Raw genomic sequence first — 22966 nt, forward strand, 5'->3', positions numbered from 1 at the left:
ACTGCATGCTCTAGATCACAAAAGCTCTATGTGCCAACATTTTGATATTTACATTTCTGGAAAAATCTCAATTTTCCACAACTCAAAATATTTTAGAGTGGCAGACTATTCAAAATATACTCAAGGCTGTTACTTCTGTCTCTTCAGCATCTCTATTCATAGTCAATCTCTACTCTCCAGTTAATGGACATTGCATTATCTCTGAGTAGAGCTTAATTCACAGTCATTCATTCATTCATTCATTCATTCGTTATCCATGTGGTAAATAAGTCCAAGGAACTACACAACCGTATATCTAATTAAAGGTTTATGAAAGAAGGGCATTGATGGGCATGATGTTTGAAGATACCTGGGGCATGACTGCAGACAATGTGGACAAGAAGACTTTGGAGAGAGTATCAAGAGATAATCTTTACAACAATAATGTAGGGTGATTTTAGGTTTATTAATGTTCTTAAAGTTTCAAAATGCAAGACAATCCTAAAATCAATAAAATTACAAAGTAAAATAAACTGAGGGTGAAAGACACAATATGCATGAATAATATCTGTAAAGAAGGGAAGACTGTAGGATAATCTGGAACAAAGCAAAAGTAGGTAGTACAGACAACAGATCATAGATAAAGAGCCTTAATTAGAATGCATAAATAGCTGGAAGAGCTTTGGTAATCAGTGGCAACAATGGATGGCCAGGGATAACTAGGCTTGCAGAAAGTGACCGTTGCGGAGTTTAAGTGCCTCGGACACCATATACATTGAGAGGTGGCGTGACTCAGATAAAATGTCATATTGCTATAATGTATGTACATAATACATTCAAATGTGTTGATATATGTACTTAATAGCATGTATAGTGATGCTTTATTGTGGGCAGTATATTAATTGTTTAATTTTCTTTATCCCTTTCTGTAGGACCAGGGCACAGTGGGGGTGATATTTAACGTGGGCACAGATGATATAACTATTGAGGAGCCAGGGGCCTTGGTGAGCGATGGAAAATATCATGTCGTGAGGTTTACTCGTAGTGGGGGCAATGCTACCCTGCAGGTGGACAGCTGGCCCGTCAATGAGAGATACCCTGCAGGTGAGGAAAGCCGCGGGTAGATGGAATGTCCCTTCTGGGAATGTGTAATTCATGTTGTTTCTTCTTCTTAATTGAATCCAACCTGTAATGTTTCTCTGCTTATTTTCCAATGTCTGTATGACTTTCTGCTAATGTGGCTATTGATACAGCTTTGATTATGCTGTGTCCCTTGGTAGATGCTGAAAACTCTTATCATCTTGGTATCACAGCCAGAAAACTATTAAGTTCCTTATGTGGTTCCTTGTAAAGTGACTTAAGTTCACAAGATAATATTATAATCTACCTAGTTTGTTATTCACATACTATCAGATATAAAAAAATATAATTGTAGTACAAAATGGAACGAAAGGTTAATATTGGGCAACAGATACATTATCGGACCTGATTGTCTAAGGCTTGTGTTTGTATTTTGTTTACAGAAAAAATGAAGTTTAAATTAATTTACAAATCTACAAATAACACTAATTCTAAAAGTGAAATGAAAACCTGCTATAAAATACCCCTCACACCCATTAACCAAATCATAAACAGAACTAACTAGATGTTAGCTTTTAATCCCTTCTGCATTTTGGTCACATGGAGCCTGAATATTTTACAATTGCAATATTTGGGAAACAGAGCAATTGCCTTAATATTCTATAATTCAATTATTATTCAAATAAAACGATGATACAGTCCAGTGCAATAAACCCAATCCTCTATGGCCAATGGTAAATGTAATGCTAATATTACACTATTATGACTGAAAATAAGGGCTAACACAAAGTTAATACAATCTCAAGAGTGTATACAGACCATAGACAAACCTTTTCTTCCTAATATCATCTTGGATTGTTGTAAATAAAATTCTTCTTCATGTCATAGGCTCTTTTAAAAATGAAAAACGATTTAAAAAAAAAAAAACTGAGCAAGTGAGATTAAGAACAATCTATATTATTATAAGCTAAATATTTGTGCTTCTCTCCGAAATGTCAAGAAATACAAACAAACCTGAAGTTTAGCTCCAACAGGAAAGTGGCTTGAATTTGAGACATCGTTTACATGAAATAACATCAAGACTGGATAATGGCTACATGAACAACACACACAGAATCTGGTATCCAAGATTCTTAACAATTTTTATTATACATATTGAAAAAGGTGAAAATGATTGAAATATTTACTACTTACACGATCAAGGCCATTCTTGAGCTTGTTGTCCTTTTGGCATACTCAGTCAATGCAAAAAGCACTGTCTACAGCCCATTCAATGTGCGTGGGCTTATGCATCTTAATTTTCTCTTTCATAATTCTTTCATCCGATTAATTACATCAGTGAAATGTTTATCTCCTAAGTGGCCCAGTGCTTACCAGTATGATGTTGCCCTTGCATATTTTTAGTTGCACTTTTTTATTTTAGAAAACTATAAATAGGTCATCATGATTGACTATACATAGTAATAAAAATATGTTGATGCAATCTACAGCATCCATTCTTGCTAACATGTCACTAAGTAGAAACAGTGTGTGAAAGTCACACAAAGTTCAGTAATTGGCTAGAGTTCAGAACTAAGTTCTCCAGTAGCCTCTACCTTTCTGCTTTTTATGTCTTCTCTATCTGCAACTCCAATTCTCAAGCTTTGTTTGAGAGCCTGCCTACCAAGCCTCAATTTGTTTTGTTATTGTACATTTCTGATCCACTTAATCTATTGTAAGCTAGCACTGTAACCATGTATCAAAATAGATACTTGTAATGTAATTATTCACAGATCCCAAATATAATCTATTTTCACTTATTTTATAAATTTTAGCCAATACCATCGTACTTACTATTTTTTTTATATTATTTTTATTATTATCATTTGATAAAAAAAACAAAGCGTACACAGAAAGAAATGTAATAATGATGAGGACACAGCAGTTCATAATATCACAAAAGCATGTACATGAAAAAAAACTAAAAACATTGCGTGATGAAGACTTCCCAAGGCTGCAAGGTAGGGCGGTAACCTTCTGTATCACACACATGATAACCATATACATATAAACAGTGGCATTATAGATATAAATGTCTAGGAATAGTTGATATTATAATCTAAGGAAAGTGGTTTTAAGTGTCAAATAAGAGTAGAAAGGATGGATGATGGCAGTTCTGCATGTGCTCTGATAAACCTGAGTACCCGAGGGCTATGAGAGAGGGCAAGGGAAATTGATCCATTGTGATGAATTGGATCAATAAATGTGGTACAGAGTGATTAGTGAGAATTGTAGTTCCTCTAGGGATCTAGCCTTTTCTATCCCATTCTGAATGGAGGATGAACTAGCACTTCCCCATAAAGTAGAATTTAGTAATTTTGCTACATTCAGCAAATTGTATTTTTTGTATTGTATTTTTGTATTTCTATTTGTAGATGGTAAAATAAAAAAAAAATAAAAAACAGTTTGTGGCATGGCTATAATATGTTAGTCCAAAAAGTGTGAGATACAAGCAGGACATCAATGAATGTATATATTTATAGATATAGTTTTAACTTATATATGACTTTGAATATTTTTAATTTTACAGTCACTAAGTAAGATTGAAGTAAGCAGGTCTGCAGACCTTACCCTGGTATATGTGGGTAATTCTAGGAATAAGGGAACTCAAACAGATTTGTAGATACAAGACCTCAAAGACAGTCAAGGACCTAACCTGAAATTCAGTTTAGGATAGTGGGTTCCTCTCCCTCTGTCATATCCCTCAGTGAAATTATTGTAGCACTCAATTTAATCGAGGATAGTGGCAAGTAAGTTTCCTGTGTAAATTTGAAAAATCTGTCTTTTTAAGTCTCTAGGTATTAAATGAGTATGGGAAGTGGAAAAGAGGGCAGAGGTTATTAGTATATGATATGCCTAAGTTACAGTAGACATAAGAGTAGCAGTACACCATGATACAGTGGTTAGTGTAGAGAACACACATTTTCACGTTTCTTCCCTTTTGCAGTTGTAGACTTTTAGAGACCTAAACACCGAATTGCAATGAATTTAAAGCCAGTTTGCAAATTGTAGGCAACAATTGTTTATTTAAAAAACAGTATCTCAACTATACTCACAGCTTTGGTATTTTAGTGTAAATTTTAGAATTTGAACCTGAATTTTCAATTCACTTTAAGGCTGTGCTTAATGAATAAACTTGATTAATTGTAGCCAACCAGCTGAATTAAAGGTCATTCCATCTTTCGAAGTTTTACATTTAACACCATTTTAAGTTAGTATTAGTAACTGTCATTATTTAGTACTGTTATAAAGCTAAATCGTCTTACAGAAGATGAATAAAGAGGGGAAAACTGGAAGGAAAAACAAAAAACAAATAAAGTATAGAATATAGATAGAAATGAGACTCGGTAAATGCAGGTGAAATACAAATACCCAGAGACTGATTTATGTCTGCAGAAAGATATACAAATTGATTTTAAAACAAAATAAGCTGTTCTTCAATAACCAAATGGTGACACCTTATGGAACGACTTCTCTTAGACATTAATACAATGTCATATGATGCAGTCCCAAAAGCAGTACATAAGTGTAAATGCTACATATGTTTCTTTATCAAGCAATGATGTTTAACGTTGCATTTATGGTAATGTCAAGTTCAGACACATGCAATTCTTCTTTTGGATGTTTTTCCAATACTTCGAGTACATATGTGTTCACTTTTGTGCAAAACTACAATTGGCCGGCATTTTATAACACATAATTGTTGAGTTATGGAAAACTATTTCATGTTCATAGCACCTTTCCCATTTCTTGCAATGTATTCCTTACAAAATAAAGACTCCCGGTGACCGTTAAAAATGAAGCAGTATGGGATTAATCTTCTTAAATATATTTTAACCTTGCTCTAACCGCTGTAACTGTGCCTTGACCTGTTAACCTCTAACCTTTCACGTTTCAGATACTAATGCCTCTAATGTTCTTTTATTAAAACTCTATAAAGGGAACCCAGATAGTGAAAGATTGGCGCTTGCCCGTCAGCGCATCCCCTACCGCCTGGGTCGTGTTGTAGACGATTGGCTGCTAGACAAAGGTAACTTTGGGGGGAATGGGGAGGTTGGGGTCTAAAAAATGATGGAGTGAGAAGGTGGAGAGAATTCTCAAAGAAGAAAGCCGAGGGTGTTTATTCATGACCTACCACTTAATCTAAATCAATATCTTCATCTTCTTTCCCTTTCCCTCTGTTTTCATTTTTTATAATTCATTGTTCCAGGGTGAAGCCATTATACTTTAGGATTTTTACAAACATTCTATTTAGAACAGTAGAAATATAATAAAACTGATATTGAAGAAAGAAAAAGGATCTATGCTGCTTAAACCTTTCCTGGCAAAACTGTACATGGTGCAGTAAGGGGAATTACATTTTAAGGCACATGACTCGCATTGTTAAAATGAGAAAAGTAGATTTAAGAATTTTTATTTTTTTACAATAAAATATTGAACCTGGACCAGATAATGCCCAGTAGGGAGGAAGAATGAAAAGTTGTAGCTCTCACAAACTACTATAGCGTGATTCGATACAAAGGTTTTATGAAACTGCCAAGAACATCATCGTTTTTGAGTATGCTACAAAACTATAAATGCTCCTAGAAATTAATTGTAGGAAGGGAAATAAATTTGTGAGAGTAGTAAGTTTATTGCTTGTAAAAGGTGATGCAGGCCTTCCTAAAGTTTTCAAATCTGTACAGATTTGCTCAAATGTTCTTTCGTATTAATTATATTACAACTAAATTATATTAATTAATTCTAGTAATAGTACAAATAATTCAAAGAGGTTGGTAGATCAGGTTCCAGATATTTTCTCTCTTAAATGCAATTTCACATGATGTGAGAATAAGAAAGGTTTATGTGTCTAGCTAATAAATCAATAGTAATGCACACCATTTTGCTCAGCTTTTTAGATTTGCTGACATTTCAAGTGAGGCAATATACACTGATTACCAGCTTTATATAATTTAAATGGATACCAGTTCACAATAAATTATTATATGGTTCTCAAAATAAATAGTATAACAAGCAACACAATAAATCAATGTTCGATTAATTTTTTTGGAATCACTAGTACTATGACCGTGTACTAGAATATAATTATTTGTAGTTTCTAGAATATATGATGTTTTAGATTATGCTTAGTGATGTGAAAAATAAATATTAGTTTTTTTATACTATTCAGAGAATAGTGATTAAGTTAGAGAGATATTACAATATTTATCAACATGGCTGCTTATCTATCAGAAGTATCAAAGTGATCACAATCCCACCATTCCAATACTTTTTGACTCCACTCTTACCATTACTGGATCAGTCAAAATTGAACATATACCTTACCTTAAACACTGACGTTTAAGTGATCAAATTCCTACAAAAAAATAAAGCTACACTTAAAAAAAAAACAAAAAAACTTTAAAAACTTAGCAAATTGTTCAATTTACAAGCAATATTTATTAATGGTTAGTTGTTAATGGATTAAACCAATTAAAGCCAAACAAGCTCTGTATCTAAAATATAGCTCAATTGATAACTTAATACACACACACACACACATGTGTTCAGTACCCAGAATGTTTCCATTAAAGGTACCTTAATGAAACACAGATACACACACTGTATACATAAAAGTTAATGACTCAATTGTCATGTATTATCATCATGAATGCACTTGGTTGTTTGTAACCTTCAACCTGTAATAAAATTGAAAACCACTTGAGCACAGCATTTTTTTTTCATTTACCTTGCAATATTGGCCTACTAAACTCAACATTATAGAATTAAGAAAACCAAAAATCATAGTTAGAATAAAGTTCAAGATAATGCAATTTCCTGACTTGAACAATGTTCCTGTTATTGTTTTGCAATACCGGGCGAAAGCCAAAACTTTATAAATCAGGTACTCACTGATTGTAATAGACAAAAATATTGTGCCTTGCAATGCCAGACAAAGATATCGTCCAGTGACATATAAATCCTCAAAAATACATGAAAGATACCATCCTCCCATATTTTATTGAAGCACATGTGCTGAACATACATTAAGTTTAAGAAAAAACAAATATTTTAGAACTTTGTTGATATCTTGCTTTGCGAGTTTGATCACTTAATTAAACCAATTTGGTATTGACCAAACTCTGTTATAATTTGCAGTGGTGTAAGTTTCTATTTAAACTATAGCAATTTAGGTTTCTGATATAGAATGGATTAACAAATATAAATGATTGATTCTTGAAGCCAAATTTATTCATACATTTGTAGAATAATTATTCTGTGATAAAGTCTTCAGCTATTCTATTTATTTTGATCTCTGTGGTAGATTGCTGCAATTCCCACATATTATTTAGAGAATACATAGCATTTGCTGCCAAGGTGATATTTCCAGAAACCTTCTGCAGATGCTTGGCTACATAATGCTGTTCTGCTCTGGACAGCATGTGCTTTAATAGAACCTAGATACAATCATCAGGGTTTGCTGCTCAATGTCTTGATGTTCTAAACAGTCGCAGCTATTTTTCTAAGTCAGTGTAGAACACGTCCTTTTTTTTTTAAACTGGATAAAAATAACATGGCAAGCAGCTCTGAATATTTTATCCATATTATGAAATCCTTTTAGCCATCGGTTAAAAAAACTCGTGTTAGGTCAAAAAGAATTTTGGCTACAGATTTTTTCTAAAAATGTAATTAAATGTAGGTAGCAATGTAAGTAGCAATACTCACTGGATCATCATTTACATTACTAGGATATCTAATTCTTCAAAAAATAATACAAAGCATTAAAAAAAATGAGATTTTGAGTTGTCATGCTCTCTTATTCACTAATATAATTTTCTTAATTTCTGATTCTAATAATGGAAATTGACTTGTAAAACACTCTTCACATCACAACCAAACTTTTTGAGTTTAGTAATTTCTTTCTACAAGGGAATCTTGAGGCTGTAGATACATTTTGATCCATTGTGTTATGGTAGCATCTATTAAGTAATACATATAGTACCACAAGTGGTTTTCCGTATTATTTACTATAAAAACAAAGAGGAATTAAGAGATTGTAAAATACAGATACAGATCAAAAAGGCAGCTTACTCACCAAGTCTGGGGACTATCTGTCCGGTAGAAAATGGGAAAAACAAAAGAGCTGGCGTAGCACCATGGGTGTCCTTGAAAATATATGTAACAACAGAAAAAGAGAACTGACAACGTATTATGTAAAACAGTGGATAAAAATTATAAAAGTAGTTCACTCACACTTTTTAGGATCTTAGGTTCATCTCCAACTTGAACGCTTGGGCAGGATGATCTCCACCTAGGGATACAATGTGGTGGAAGATCTGCGTGTAGTCCTTGTAATTGTAGATTTTCTCGTGGATATGTGGAAGAAAATCAAGATAGAACAGTGTAGTATGCCAAACCACATAGCAGCACTAGAGCAATATAAAAATGTGCACACATTATGGAGCCTGCAGTATTATTCACTATGTCTGGACACTGCTTTAAATTATATAAAAATACATTTTTAAATAAAATAATTTTTAAAAGCAGCTAATTATAAATGTTGGTTGATATTCTTTTAATTAGTTTATATGTACACACATTACATTTCCCAAGATATTTATGAGGCATACATTACAAAATAAGAAATGACTGAGGAGACACCATATATATTTTATATATTGAGATAGATAGACAGACAGGCACACAGATAGATTTCAATGCTGACTGTATGCAACACCTATGTTCAGCGTCTCCATGTTTTGTATGTAAATGCTGAATGTTCCCCATAGAGATGCATTGATTTAATTCACCTCTATGAGGAGATGCTGATTGGCTCAGTACTGTGTTTTGACAAGCATGTTTAACCCCTTAAGGTCACATGACATGTCATGATTCCCTTTTATTCCAGAAGTTTGGTCCTTAAGGGGTTAATAGTCTCCCAAAGCTAGGATTGGCTGAGATTGTCAAGATTAATGATCTCAGCCATAAGTGGGGGTGGGAGCAGCTGCAACGAGACCAGAGTGGTGATGGAGAAAAGATCATTAAAAAAAGTTTTACTCTGTTCTGGGGTGGCTGGGAACACCTAAATATTTAATCCAACACTATAGCGTTAGGAATACACTACAGTTAAATGGACAATTATCTCTGTGTGTTCAAAACTGAGAATACCCCTCCCAACAAGTCCTGCTGTTTTAGTTTCATGTGTCTGGTTATATTGTTAAACAAACAATAAATCATACTTTGGTCTATCATAGTGATTAGTCTTGATATTTAATTATATATGACATATATTTTTTTTCATTATTAATATATTTGTTATATATCAGCATATATTTCTTATGTTCTGTATTAGCATTTTGTATGCTATATATCACCACACAATACAATATGGACATGAAATTATGCAAATTGTATTATTAAAATAAAATAGGTAAGGAAAGCCTGGTCCAGGTTGAGGTGAGGTAACAAGAAGATTTTATGATGAAAAGAAAATTGAAATCTGTGTAGTTTTTGTACATAGTATAATAATACATTATTCAATCAATTTCTGGATTAGAGACAAAAGAATAATATACTTTTTTTTATATCACTCTTATTTTGGCAAAACATTGATACATTTATTCCCCTATTCTACCCCTTCATATTTTCCTATCCCATTTCATAAGTGGTATTTCTTTCTACATTACCTCGTGATTTCTCTGCTCCTTCTCAATCCTTACGAACGTAAATATATGTATATATTTACATATACATATATATATATATATATATATATATATATATATATACATATGTTCAAAAGTCTAACTTAAATTTAATTATCAAATAATTTCTGCTAAACAACTGATAAATATTTTATTTTTTTCTCATTTGCGCCTATATGTTAAAAATAATAGGAAAGAGAGAGAGAGAACTTAATGATTCTAAACCCATTGGATAAAAAACAAACAAAAACAAAAACAATCAAAAAACAAAACGTTAAAGGGACTAATTTAAATTTTAACCAAAAGCAGGGAAGTGAATTAATTAATTTTTAACCCTTTGCTGAAAATAATAAAACCTCAAAATCCTCCACTAATTGTTTAGGGATTTGGAATTCTGCTGATCTAATAGTCAAAAGTGTGAACTTATAATACATTTTCATTTTGTAACACAGACAATGGAATGTCTTGTAAGTAAAAATTCTGTAGAATCCACTAACAAAATCTAAAGTGTTGAGGTCAGACACTACTGCAGATAGATTGTCTCTATCTTAGATGAAATATACAGTCAAGTCATTATCTTTTAAAAAATCGTAATAGGATATAGAATGGAATTATTTTATTAATGTTTCAAGGACAGCCATGATGTGAATTTGGAGTTTGTTCTGTTAGCATAAAACTGACCCTAACAATAATCACCTTTTAACAATAACATGAAAACTCATGGAAGAGTCCTCCTTTGTTGCCTCTATTTTACGCTGAAAGATTTAGAGAACTATGCTTTATTATAGAATCTCAATGTATCTTTCCTGGTAAAATATTTTATAAATAAATAAATAAATCACTATGGGACTGATATTATACTTTGCACACTAGGTATTTAGAAGTTTAATTTCCAGTTATACGACACAATCAAAATCCAAGTACAACAAGAGAGAATAATAATAGTTTAATGCTGTAGGATAGAAAAAATAGACATTATACTATAAGTAGAAAAATATCTTAAATTTACAAAATGTGATTATTAAAAGGCTGCAATATAATTAGATTTGCTGTTAGTGAATTTGAAAAATACAACATTATCCAGATAAGTATTATCATTTAATAATTTATTATAATATGAGACCAAACATACAGCTATTAATAAGTTTGGAATTACTGGCGGTAAGGGAATTGGTAGCACAAGTGTCAAAATGTGATCACAATTAGAATTCTGTTAAAGGAACACTTTAGTGCTAGGAATACAAAGATGTATTACTAACACTAAATTGTCTCTCCCAGCCCTCCCTCTCGCCCACAGCAGTAAAAAAAAGGTTTAAAAACCCTCCCTTTACTTAATGTTTTTTGGTGCTGTCTTAGGCTTCTCCTTTACCAACGTCAGCCGATAGGGGGAATCCACATGAAGAGCAAGCATTAAATACACATTAGGACTTCCCCATAGGAAATCTTTTCCTCAGGGCATTCCTATGGGGTTTTAGAAGACACTGGAGTCAAACTCTGTGAAACTGCAGGAAGTGCTTCTAGTGGCTTTCTGGTAGACAATAACTAGAGGGGTTTTAGAAGACACTGGATGTCCTCATGAAAAGCATGAGGATGGTCAGCATAGTTTCATGGAGTCAAACTCTGTGAAACTGCAGGAAGTGCTTCTAGTGGCTTTCTGGTAGACAATAACTAGAGGTAGTTCTAGTTTCTTTAAATTGCTACTTTTTTACATTGCAGGTCTAACGTGCATAAGGACACTGCAGGAAGACCATTTCAATGAGATTAAGTGGTCAGAGTGCCTATAGTGTCCCTTTATCCCAACAATCATTTCTTGTGTTTTTTATTGACATTAAGTAACCACTTTGTTTCCAGTAGCTCAGTACATTTACAACTATTTCTTACATTGAAAACGTTATATATTATGTATTAAATGTAAGTGTAATTGAGCTCTCACTAATTATCACATTTAATAAATCAGCTCTTTCTGGAAGAAATTATATAGCAAGACACAGTGCTACACAGGATTCAGACTTCTATTAAGGAAATAAAATAAAAATATACATTTACATATATTAAAATAGAGATGAACAGAGCTTTCTCAAGGCAACTAAAAGTCCAATAACGATGACTAGAGTAAGTACCAAAACTGCATGACCACATCTTACTTTGTTAAAACCACATTTTACTCAACAGTGTTTTTATGACTATGTATTCAATTAGAGGCAAATGTATATATCTTAATATAAAAAATAAACTTGTGAACTGCTAGAAAATTTGGCTTGGCCGAACAATTCCCCACCCTAAAAAGAGCAATTTCCAAAGTGCCCCAATTTCATCCATATGTCAATATCGGTCTAGCAGAAGTTTGATACTGAAAAACTGATTCAAGAACCAAAATAGATAAACCAAAAAAAGCATGTAAATGGTCCTAATATTAAGTAAACATTTTGCTGTACACTGATTGGAGAATTTTCCCATTATTTGGTTCACATATCAAGTGAGGAAATGTAACCAAAAGAGAGAGAAATATAAATAGTTAGCTTTTTTTGTTTATTTTTTTTTTACTCCTTTTTCTCCCTCTATGGTACACTTGATCTGTGAAAAAAAATCAACATTTAGTGACAGTGACTAGCCATCAAATATCTTTTTTCCCCCACCAATCGTCTATATTCTTTTTATTTGGTTCCATAGCCGGAATATAGAATCATGAATCAAAACAAACATGCTCAATCATTGCATGTTTGGGTTGGTTAGCGACTGAAGTACATTTCAGCTCAAAATTTGGGAATTTAACTGATCACTCAGGTGAACTGCAGTTCAGACTTAAACAAATCTCCATGTCTATATAAGAACCATGTCAGAGTCTAGTTAAATAATAATTACACTTTTACTTCTCTATAATGTATGCCTCATAATTTCTGAACACTTACTCCTTGCTTGGATAAGTCAAATTGTGATTGCAACCATTCTCAGTGTGATTAACGTTGTGATGGTTATTAGATAGGTTGGCAAGCATTAACTTACTGTACTTATGTACACTACTGTGAGCTAGTTACTCCAAACACTATGACCACTTCGGTGATTTGAAATGGCCATGATGTCTGGAGTCTGTATGTGCAACATTTCACCATTAAATGCCTCATTTAATAATTTTAAGCCCTTTGCTGCAGTAGATGTAGCTCCACCTCTAGAAGCATCATTGGGGTGTAATAAGGCTAATGTCAATTCTGAGTATATGTCTATGCACAGAATGTCAATCATTGGTTGAGAGAGATCAGCTGATGCTCTTAGCCAATGAATGACTGGCAGGATTGACATCTTAATTCTGCAGCTCTGCAGAAGCTGGATGTCATTAACCATTTGTCAGAGCAAACCTGGTTCCAGCGAGACCCATGCCAGAGGGCAAACTGGGGAACAGGATTAGGGGCTGTAGTGGTTATGATGCTTGGAGTAACCATTTAATCTTATGAATAACATTGAGGTTCCTGTGCTCCATCAAGAGCTCATGCTTTACCTACTGTAGGAGATCAGACAAATCTGGTTCTAAATATAATGAATTCATAATCTCTGCATGTGAAGTTAGATAAGCCATTCAGGGCTGAAGTCTGAAATTAACTACTTTTGCACATGTTAAGATATTCAGGACTGTTGAGGAGTCCTGTGAACCAACTTCTGATCAGCAAGCATAACCAAAATGATGAGTTCAATGTTAAATTACACTGACAGTGGATGACGCATGTGTTACAGTATGTTCAATAAGAATCATTATTTATTTTCTTTAACTTAACTAATATGAAAATTCATTAATTGACTAACCAAAATCAGCAAAATTCCAAAAGCAACAATGAAACATACAAAAAAAAAAAAACAGACAAAACGCCACATTAATGTGGTTGGAGAAAACAATATTTTCTTAACAAAAATCATGGAGGAAAATTAACATTACTGTACTCAAAAATAACCGCAAGGAATTAAAACAAACAAAAAACTAAAAACTAAAAAAAAAAAATAGAAATTGAATATTTTCTAAACGACTGCTAAACAATTTTCTAACTACTAATTATATATATATTTAACAAAACAAGTTACATTTGCTCCCAATTGGTAAATAGAAAATAACTACAGAGGGTTAAAAAAATAAATTAATTTATAAACCTGTTACAAGGGCATAAGGACAATGTAAAGAGGTAAGAAATGGGGAACCTAATACATTTAAACCCGTGAAGTCCCTTTAACATTTTCTGCCCAGGGTGATTGAAGGAGGCTCTACTGTATGTTATTGTGCCTTGCTAAAAATCATGCTAGTTTGCAATTCTAAGGACTAAAATATAGTCAAACTGAGGTGTGTATGTGTGCTTAGGAGAGGCTGGGGCAACAATCATCCTGCAAAATGAGTTACTGAAAAGAAGATAATCTTCATATCTTTTACTGAGGAGAAATGGCTGGAAATGGTTCTGAAAAAACCTACATGGGCTGTGTTTCTGAGCCAGTGTGCATCGTATAATGTGTATCATTTTCCATTTGTTGAATCAGTATCTATAAGTTGTAGCTTTGGTATGCATGTTTTGTGCTTAAGAGAATCACTGATGTTGCTTCATTTAAAAATGAAATACTATTGTAATTTTTACCTGCACTTTACCCATTATTGGACATTTTCAGGTTTGCTGATTTGAAAATGTGGGATTCTGAGAGGAACATTTGTTCTGTAATTAATCATATTGTGTAAGCATGTGTGGATTTTGTCAGCATATTATTGTTTTTAATTCACATTTAGGAGTCCACCAAAAAGGTCTTGTTCCATTACTTTTGTTTCAGTTTACATTTGTTTTGTAGAGTTTGTTGTTTGTGTAAATGCTTTATCTTTTTGTTCTCTGTGTAGCTGTCGTAGACATTGTGGACAAGTAGTGTGTTTTTTACATGCTTACCAGCTTTGAGGTAGCGTAGAAAGGCCAGTCATATTGTTGTTGTTGCTCACTTGTAGAGTGTCAGTGAAATGAAATATGTATCTCTACTGTATATTACATTCAGGAGTTTGGCCTAACAGCTATGCATCCTGTATCTTTCATTTCATTTACATATCATGTGGCATTGATATATATAGGAGAATATTAGCTTCATGACATTAAGTAAAACCACCAAAAAGCATCCATAATTTTTCGGACGTATTATTCACAGGGAAAGTCTGGTACACTTCTCAGTTGCAATGATCTTTGCCCTGAACAACTACTAAAGCTTAACACATCTATTGTATATGGCACAATTTACGAACAAGCCAATAATATCATCAACTTGTCATCGAAAAGGATGTGAATGATAGTAATCACTAGTTTGTGTCTCTCCATTTATGTTGCCAAATTACTTTAAACTCTACATTGGCAACATGATGCATGACTGCACCCCTACCGTTGGAGACAGCATTGTAAAAATATTTATCTTCAGACTTTGTGATGCCATTCTTTATAGAACTGCAAAGAATATCCATCTCTCCAGCAAGTCCTCGACGAGGTTCCTTGGGAGATAGCAAAATGTCAGTGCATTTTAAGCAGTTTTGAATCATTTTATAGAAGTCCAAGTGTCTTGATGATCTGCAGTAAATTGGCTCAAATTCTGCTGGTCAGGTTCTTCAGTGTTTGGAATTTACAAAAAGCATGCAAGAAACATACAAATACGGAAACATTTATCATGAAAATGTTTGTGGTGTGTTTCAATGAGGTTATGCTGACATTTCACGGATTAGTAATTTATCTGTGTTGGTTGTTTACAGTGTGTATTCTTGCTACCACTCTATATGTGATGTGAATATGTGCAAGTGCATATCTGTATATCAGTGTGACATATGTGAGAAAATAGCTGAAAGTAGAGCTGTGTAATCTGACAAGGAGTATATCTGCATGTGCGGTGAATGATAGCACTAGAAAAAATGATTTTGCCACATTTGGAAGCTATACAATATAATACATACATAATACTTTTCAATCCAATGTATTTTGTGACACCATGCAACATTTTTCTTTCTTTCAAACAGGAAGCAGTATGCTGAGTTTTCAAACAAGTCATTAAGGGTAGATCACTGGAAAACACTGGAAATGGACCACAATTCAAATAGTTTGCCATATAGGTCTCTGCTCAGGCCTCAAGGCAATTTTAGTTCACTTGTACCATTACTGAGAGATTTACATATCAGACTAATACCAACTAAAAAGGCAGTTCAGGTATAAATCCTTGGCAAGTTTCCTCCACTCAAAGAATACAAAAATGCCAGACAATTGTTTGACTTTGGTGGGGCTCATCATTGAGTTGTGGCTGATACCGCTCTAGGCACAGGGAGCAAGTGATTCTGGATTACCTTTTTATCTTAGGGATAACTGCAGACAAATAAACCTGACCAGACAGATCCCAAGTGAAAAATGAAAATGGTCAATAACTCAAATGTCTAGCCCAGAGCTCTAGCTATTTTAAGTTTATTGAATTGACCTCACCCAAAAAAAAAGGAACCCAGACATCCTTGTCAACTGTGCCTAGAGGGGTAACAGCAACACCGTTTTTGTTGAGATCCATCAAAAAGGGAGTATTTACTACTTCTTTTACTCTGGACTACCATTTGGGCAGTAAAAGTCTGAAATTGACATTGAGTTCTCTCTGTAATAGCATAAATGTGCTAAAATTAATTTGTTGTCCATTCTCAGTATTATTTTTGCTCTCTGTTTTGGTGTTGCATTTTCTACCTTCTAGTTTCTATTAGCTGAAATTAGGAACAGGATTCCAGCACTACAAAACAAGGAATACTATTTTGGTCATTTAAGTACCTGTGGCGCTGCCTCACTAACAAAAAATTTAATTATTGTATGTATTTAAATTGTACAGCTCCTGATTTTTGTTTGAATGCAAATGAAGAAAAAAAAAACAGGCAAAAAGGTTTTCAAGAAGTTGACTTTTATAACTCTCTCCCTCTTTTCAAATTGTCCTGGGTGCAGAGTTTTGTTTTTGTTTTACTTTCATGTAAATATTTTATGACACTGTTTCCACATTGAATTAATAAAACATTATTTTTAAGGTCTAGAAAATCTAAATGAATGCTTGCAAATCCAAGATGTCACTAATAAAATGTGCATGTCAAACTCTAGTCCTCAAGGGCAACAAGTGCACTAGGTTTTGAGAGCAATAACATGCCACTAGTTTGTAATATACAATGTATGGTTATTTACATACTAATTAGTGGGATTATAAAACCGTGCCAGGATATGGGACCTTGAGGACTGATTGTGACATAATGTTTGCATACGTTATATGCTAATAGGCTTATGTCTCTATGTAACTACCGGTCGTTAGTGTTCCATTATTCCACATGAATCTGCTCCCTGATTATTCATATATTGTGCCATGTATCCATGTGAATACTCAACAAAACACATCATATTGCTCTATATTACCTCTGCCATTTAAATAATCTCCAAAATGCATCATATGGTTCCATATTTATCCTACCACAGTTCTATGTATATAAAAAACACAAAACATCTATCTTAAACCCTTCATATTTATTTCCTAATTCTCATGCTTTGCTCATTCTTATTAACATTACCAATATTGCTACCCATACATACCTTTATAACTTATAAAAAAAAGCCCTTTATAAATCCTAGAAAATACAAAATAGTATACAGCGCATTGAACAATATGAGGTGTATTACAGATCCATATCCTAAACCATTAAGTGCATCACAGTGACCCAAAAGATATAAATAAGTAAAAATATATTTTATATATGAACCCTATTTTCTGTGGCAGTTATCACTGCAGAAAAAAATGATAAAAGACAGGAAAGGCAACACCAGCTAGGATAAAAATAAGTAACATTTATTTCAAACAAATATAAAAACCTTACATTAAGGTAACTGGTATGCAACAGCAAGCACAACGCGTTTCAACACTCGTCTTGTGTCTTCTTCAAGTGCATAAAGAACTGTATAAAGTTCCTGCTTTTAAATGTCTTCTTCCCTCCATATTCGGCGCTAAGCTCCACCCCCCTACTTGCAGAGCTTTATTTTGTACACTCGCAGCTACTGTCCCGAGGCTCACAAGTGTATTTGACAACACTTCCGGTTCCACTAGCCATTTTTGTACGCATGCGTTCCATTTCCTTTGCGCTTGCGTTCCAGCGGCCATTTTTCAGATCCGTGTGTTCCACACTCGTTTAACGTGCCTTTCCACATAAAAAAACAGCCATTTTAATTTCCCTTCCCACAGTATGTCCATATTCCATATACACCTGAGGTAGACACAGGACGAGTGTCAAGACGCCTTGTGCTTATTTTGAATTTGGACTGTGGCATACCAGTTACCTTAATTTAAGGTTTTTATATTTGTTTGAAATAAATGTTACTTATTTTTATCCTAGCTGGTGTTGCCTTTCCTGTCTTTTATCATTGAGGATAAAGTTACTCCTAACACTCAAGTGGAATCCCAGTATCACACCAAAAGCTGAATTACATTAGCCAGTTATATAGACAGGCTCAGAAAAATGTGAATGTGATAACTAGAAGACTCCAATTGTGATGGTTTTATATATTATAACAACTATATTGGCCAAGAAAGTATTCTGTTTTTTATTCATGTAGTGATACCTGCCACAGAAAATAGGGTATATATATATATATATATATATTTGTGCTCGGAATTTAAATACGTAATGGATAGTAACTGTGAGCAAAGTTGGTTGTGGTGTGCCGAAACCAACGTACGAGTGGGCCTGTAAATAAAAGAGGGCCCACCAAGGAGAATGTAATTATAACAGGGTGTAGGTGGGTGGGAACAATCAGCTGAAAGGCAGAGGTGAGTAGGGGCTGGGAGTTTAAGTAGGGGACTTACTCCTCCCACAAATTCAGGCCTCCACAAGTTCAGGCCTTTTAACTTGTGCTCGGAATTTAAATAGGTAATGGATAGTAACTGTGAGCAAAGTTGGTTGTGGTGTGCCGAAACCAACGTACGAGTGGGCCTGTAAATAAAAGAGGGCAAAAAGATAAATTCGAGAAATACACACTTTATTGCATTTTTTACAAAACCAAGTTGCTGAAAGCTTGGCGAAGCTCTTTCTCCGGCTGTGGAATATATGCAGTATATATGGAGGATTTCCACCGCCCCAGTCTCTTGATGATATGGACCGGTGTGTTAGTGCTAGAGGCTGCTCCTATACGGAAGGAGTGCCTAGAGAATGCAATCGGGTTGTGTCCGAGCTTAGATAACAGAATTCTGATATGAACCATCAATTTTGCTGTGGTTAACGGGTGCCCTTGTAGTGTTAAGAGCGGAGAGTCCAGTAGGTGACCGTGCAGAGTTGACCGTAGGTGGTCTAGTACTTTTACCGGACACCAGGCATTATCAGTAGGGAAGAGAGGAATTATAGTAGGGTGTAGTGACCGGTTGGTTTTAGTTGTAGGGATCGAAAGTTGGTAGTGATCTTAGTGAGGTGTGATATTTTAAGTCTTAGCTTCGTATCTCCTTGACAAATTACGGTGAACTCTCTAGGTCTGAGAAAACCGTAGAAAGCGAGATATAAAGCAGATTTGATCACCGTATTTGTGCCGATGTCGAATGGGGCTGTGTCAAGGAGATTGCTAAGTGACCTGAAGATAGGCCCATCTATAGGTAATCTAATGGTAGAGAGTGGAGGTGAAACCTTTGATATTCCTTTCAAAACCTTTTTGACGGGGTATGAAGACAGGAAAGGTGTGTTGTTAGGAAAAAAAGGTGAGGCTGTGGTGCTGGACCCCCGTGAGATATAGTTTAATGGTGTTGTGAGATAGTTTAAGGTGTAGGTGGAAAAAAGAGGCAAAAGCCACCATGGTTTGAATAGAGAAGTCACCTTGTAAACCGAACTCTGCTGTGAATTTATTAAATATATTAAGAGCCCTATTGTAAGTGATAGCCGTGTTTGGTGATAATGCTTGGTGAGTGAGTGCTCTAGCGTGGTTCAAGAGTGTGCTTAATCCAGGATTAGATCGTGGAACCGTGGTGTCCTGGATGGTTGTAGGTGAGCCGTTGGGAGTGCCTGAGAAAATGCCTGAAATTGAGAACGAGAAAGAGCGTCACTGGGCCACTGTGATGCACTTTATGGTTTAGGATATGGATCTATAATAAACCTCATATTGTTCTATGCGCTGTATACTATTTTGTATTTTCTTGTTTTTATTCCTGGTGGGGTTCACTTCACGTGATTAATCCCACAGTATGTTCTAGCTGCAATTTTTAGTGCCATTTTTTTACACACCAATATTGTAAACCTTTATAAATCCTGCCTATGTGAGATCTGGGTGAATTACCTTAATACAATAAAAATAAATAGTTACCTTTATTTACGTATTAAAATAGCATACTAATTCTGTTATAGACGGCCTGTATTCTTGATCATACATTTTAGAATCTATTTATAAATGTGTTAAAGCAGAACAAACACAGTAGTTTATGTTCTCTGCAGAGCAGGATTCTTTTTCAAGGACAGTCCCCTTATGCAGATGTATTTTTTGACAGCTGTTACCCCGGTAATTGTCTTCTGAGAACCTCTATTACCGTTAAATTAATATTGCTCTTTATAATCTTGTTATCCACTGTTTAAGAGAAGCAAATCAAAAATGGAGGTGGACATCCATAGTTATTTTTCTTACTACCTATTATTACTAACAAGCACTTTGATATTTGCCTTCCATCAGTAGAAAAGTAAGTAAAAAAACAGTGGAATGGTTAATAGGAACTTAACAAATGAATATTTATTGTGACTAGAAGTGATCACAGTGCATAAAAAGGTAAATATACTAACAAAAAATAAAAAGGAGAAAATTAACACAGAATCCAAGTTAATAATTTAGTTTAGGAATTGTATTGTCTGTTCCCGGCAAACCTTCCCAAAATAAGATCTTGGATCCAAGTAAGTACACTGATCATTTACATAGCATCCAATTATACACAATTTGCACCCTCTCAAATTTACAAGCCAATCCCAAAGGAATGTAGGAGTGATTGTAATTTGATGCCACTTCCCATCTCAAGGTTGGTCGATTTAAACACAAATTATTATAAAAATGTTTAGAAAACAGGTCCCTATCTCTTGTTGTTCACCTGGTACAGATTTTTTTTTTTAAATGTTGAATCGGCAAAATTCTTCCACTCCAGAGACATTTCAGAAAACTTATCTGTGAAAAGGATCCCAGGCCCCTTCACCTAACATGGCTTGTGGTAGGCTGGGCACGTTTGGACTTATTTTGCAGAGAATACTCCCGGCATTCCATATATAAATATAGCGCGAAGCAAAATTATTCAAATCTAGCATTTGATCAGGTTATCAAAAGGCCAGATACCTGTGCTGTAGCAGAGCACCAAAAGGCCCAAAGCCAGTAGGTCTGGAGATGTATAAATCTTCACATGTAAATGTAAGGCTGCACGTCTGGTCAGTGTAACTAACACAGCTGGTTCTTTAGCTTAAAAGCAAAAAAGTTTATTTAGAAACCTTTTCCAATGACCTGTCAAATGGCACATTCCTCTAGCAGGGGCAGCCAAATTAACCATTCTAGTGCTGTAATAAGTCATACCACCCCTGTTGGGTAACACGTTTATGCATTCATTGCACACATCACATTTATTAACAGTATTTCTACAGTGGAACGACGACTCATGCTTGTTGGGCATGACTGTGCCCATGCCAGTGAGCTTTCTATAGGGTTTTAGGATTTTTTCTATGTTTAAAATGTGATAATTATATATGCTTATATATCTTGCTTTCAATTAAAAACATGCACACATGTTCCCCACCCACAAAAACTGATCACCTCACCCTAATTATTCCCTATCATACACCCACACCTACTGCTCATAAATTTACTATATATTGATCAGATGTACCAGTCAAATCATGATTGTTAAATTTACATATCCTAATATCTATAGTTTACCTTAAATCTCTGTCTAATCATATTGTCTAATTTAAATGTCTTGCATATCATATTACTTCATGTACATTTGAGCTATACATGTTTGGTAATTCATTTCCTAATGCACTGTTAATTGTTTCTACTAAATTTTCAGTTATACATATGGTAAGTGTTTACATTTAACTGGTGGAGACATCTCTTGTGGCCTCTCTAAATTGCTCCGAAATACAGCATTTGAGATCAAACTGTTGCATAATGTGAAATATACTGATTCAAAAACTGATTGTTTTTATTTTGTTTTAACAAAGGAATTAAAAGTGGAATATAAAAAATTGACATGCATTATATTATTCAGTTTTTTTTATTTTTATAAGGATGTAGGGAGAGTCATCTTATGATTATAAGATTACAATGATAAATCATTGCTTTAACTTAAAAAATAGATATATCAAGTATTCAAAGTTTGACAGGTTTCAGAAGCAAGGGCGGTATAGATCCAAAAAGATGAAACAACATGTCAAAAATGTTGACATCTTCCTAGATTCTGACACTTAATGTCAGATATTTAAAAACCACGTGTCAAGGTACAGTCCCCATAATATTTTTTTATTTATTATGCAAAGATATATTTATACATGTTTCTATGTACATAAACCATGTTTAGGAAGACTGAACTTGATCTATAGTGGTGTATTGTTCTAAACAGGCAACTGAAATAGTCTATTGAAACATTTACTAAATCATGTTGCATGATATTCGGTCATTTGCTCCAAATCGGCCTAAGTCACCATACTACATATGTCCCATAATGTTTTGAGCATAAATTCCTTGTTTAATCCAAACAGGTGAGTAAACAAGAATATATCTGGATTTGACTGTCAAAATTAGCAATATCTTTTAAAACACCAGAAAGGCCTGTATCATAACAAACTTATATTTTATATTTGTAAAAATGGTCTAGATCCATTTTTATTATTATTGTTAACCAAGAGGTACTCACCACAACACTTTACACAGTTAAAAGAATATTTCTATAAGAAATATACACGGAAAAGTAAAGCAGTGTGGGTTAGGTTACAATAGAAATTAGGAAATTCGACAGGATTATTTTTGATGATGTGCAAATGTATTGCAAAATTTGAAAAAGGAACAAAAAAAAAATGTTACTTTTCGTTCAAAGCTTACATAATAAAAGACAATAATTTATTGTGCTAACACTCAACTTTATATTGGTTGGCGTCTGTTGCATAATCAAGAAACCGTTTTGATCTACCTTCTGCTATT

At 34.0% G+C, this 22966-nt stretch overlaps 1 protein-coding gene across 19 annotated transcripts in view; it reads left to right on the top strand.

The window, feature by feature from the left end:
- NRXN2 (neurexin 2) overlaps positions 1 to 22966 on the top strand; it is a 973084-nt gene that overhangs the window by 855335 nt on the left and 94783 nt on the right. For 10 of the 19 annotated variants that reach the window (XM_063438522.1, XM_063438529.1, XM_063438524.1 and 7 more), the window contains 2 exons: positions 912 to 1083; positions 5039 to 5128. In XM_063438522.1, coding sequence (XP_063294592.1) covers positions 912 to 1083; positions 5039 to 5128 — 262 coding nt within the window. The remainder of the gene's footprint in view (positions 1 to 911; positions 1084 to 5038; positions 5129 to 22966) is intronic. The other 9 variants (XM_063438527.1, XM_063438532.1, XM_063438539.1 and 6 more) reach the window with 1 other exon arrangement.

This window comes from Pelobates fuscus, chromosome 12 (genome assembly GCF_036172605.1).
Source record: "Pelobates fuscus isolate aPelFus1 chromosome 12, aPelFus1.pri, whole genome shotgun sequence".
NCBI lineage: Eukaryota > Metazoa > Chordata > Amphibia > Anura > Pelobatidae > Pelobates > Pelobates fuscus.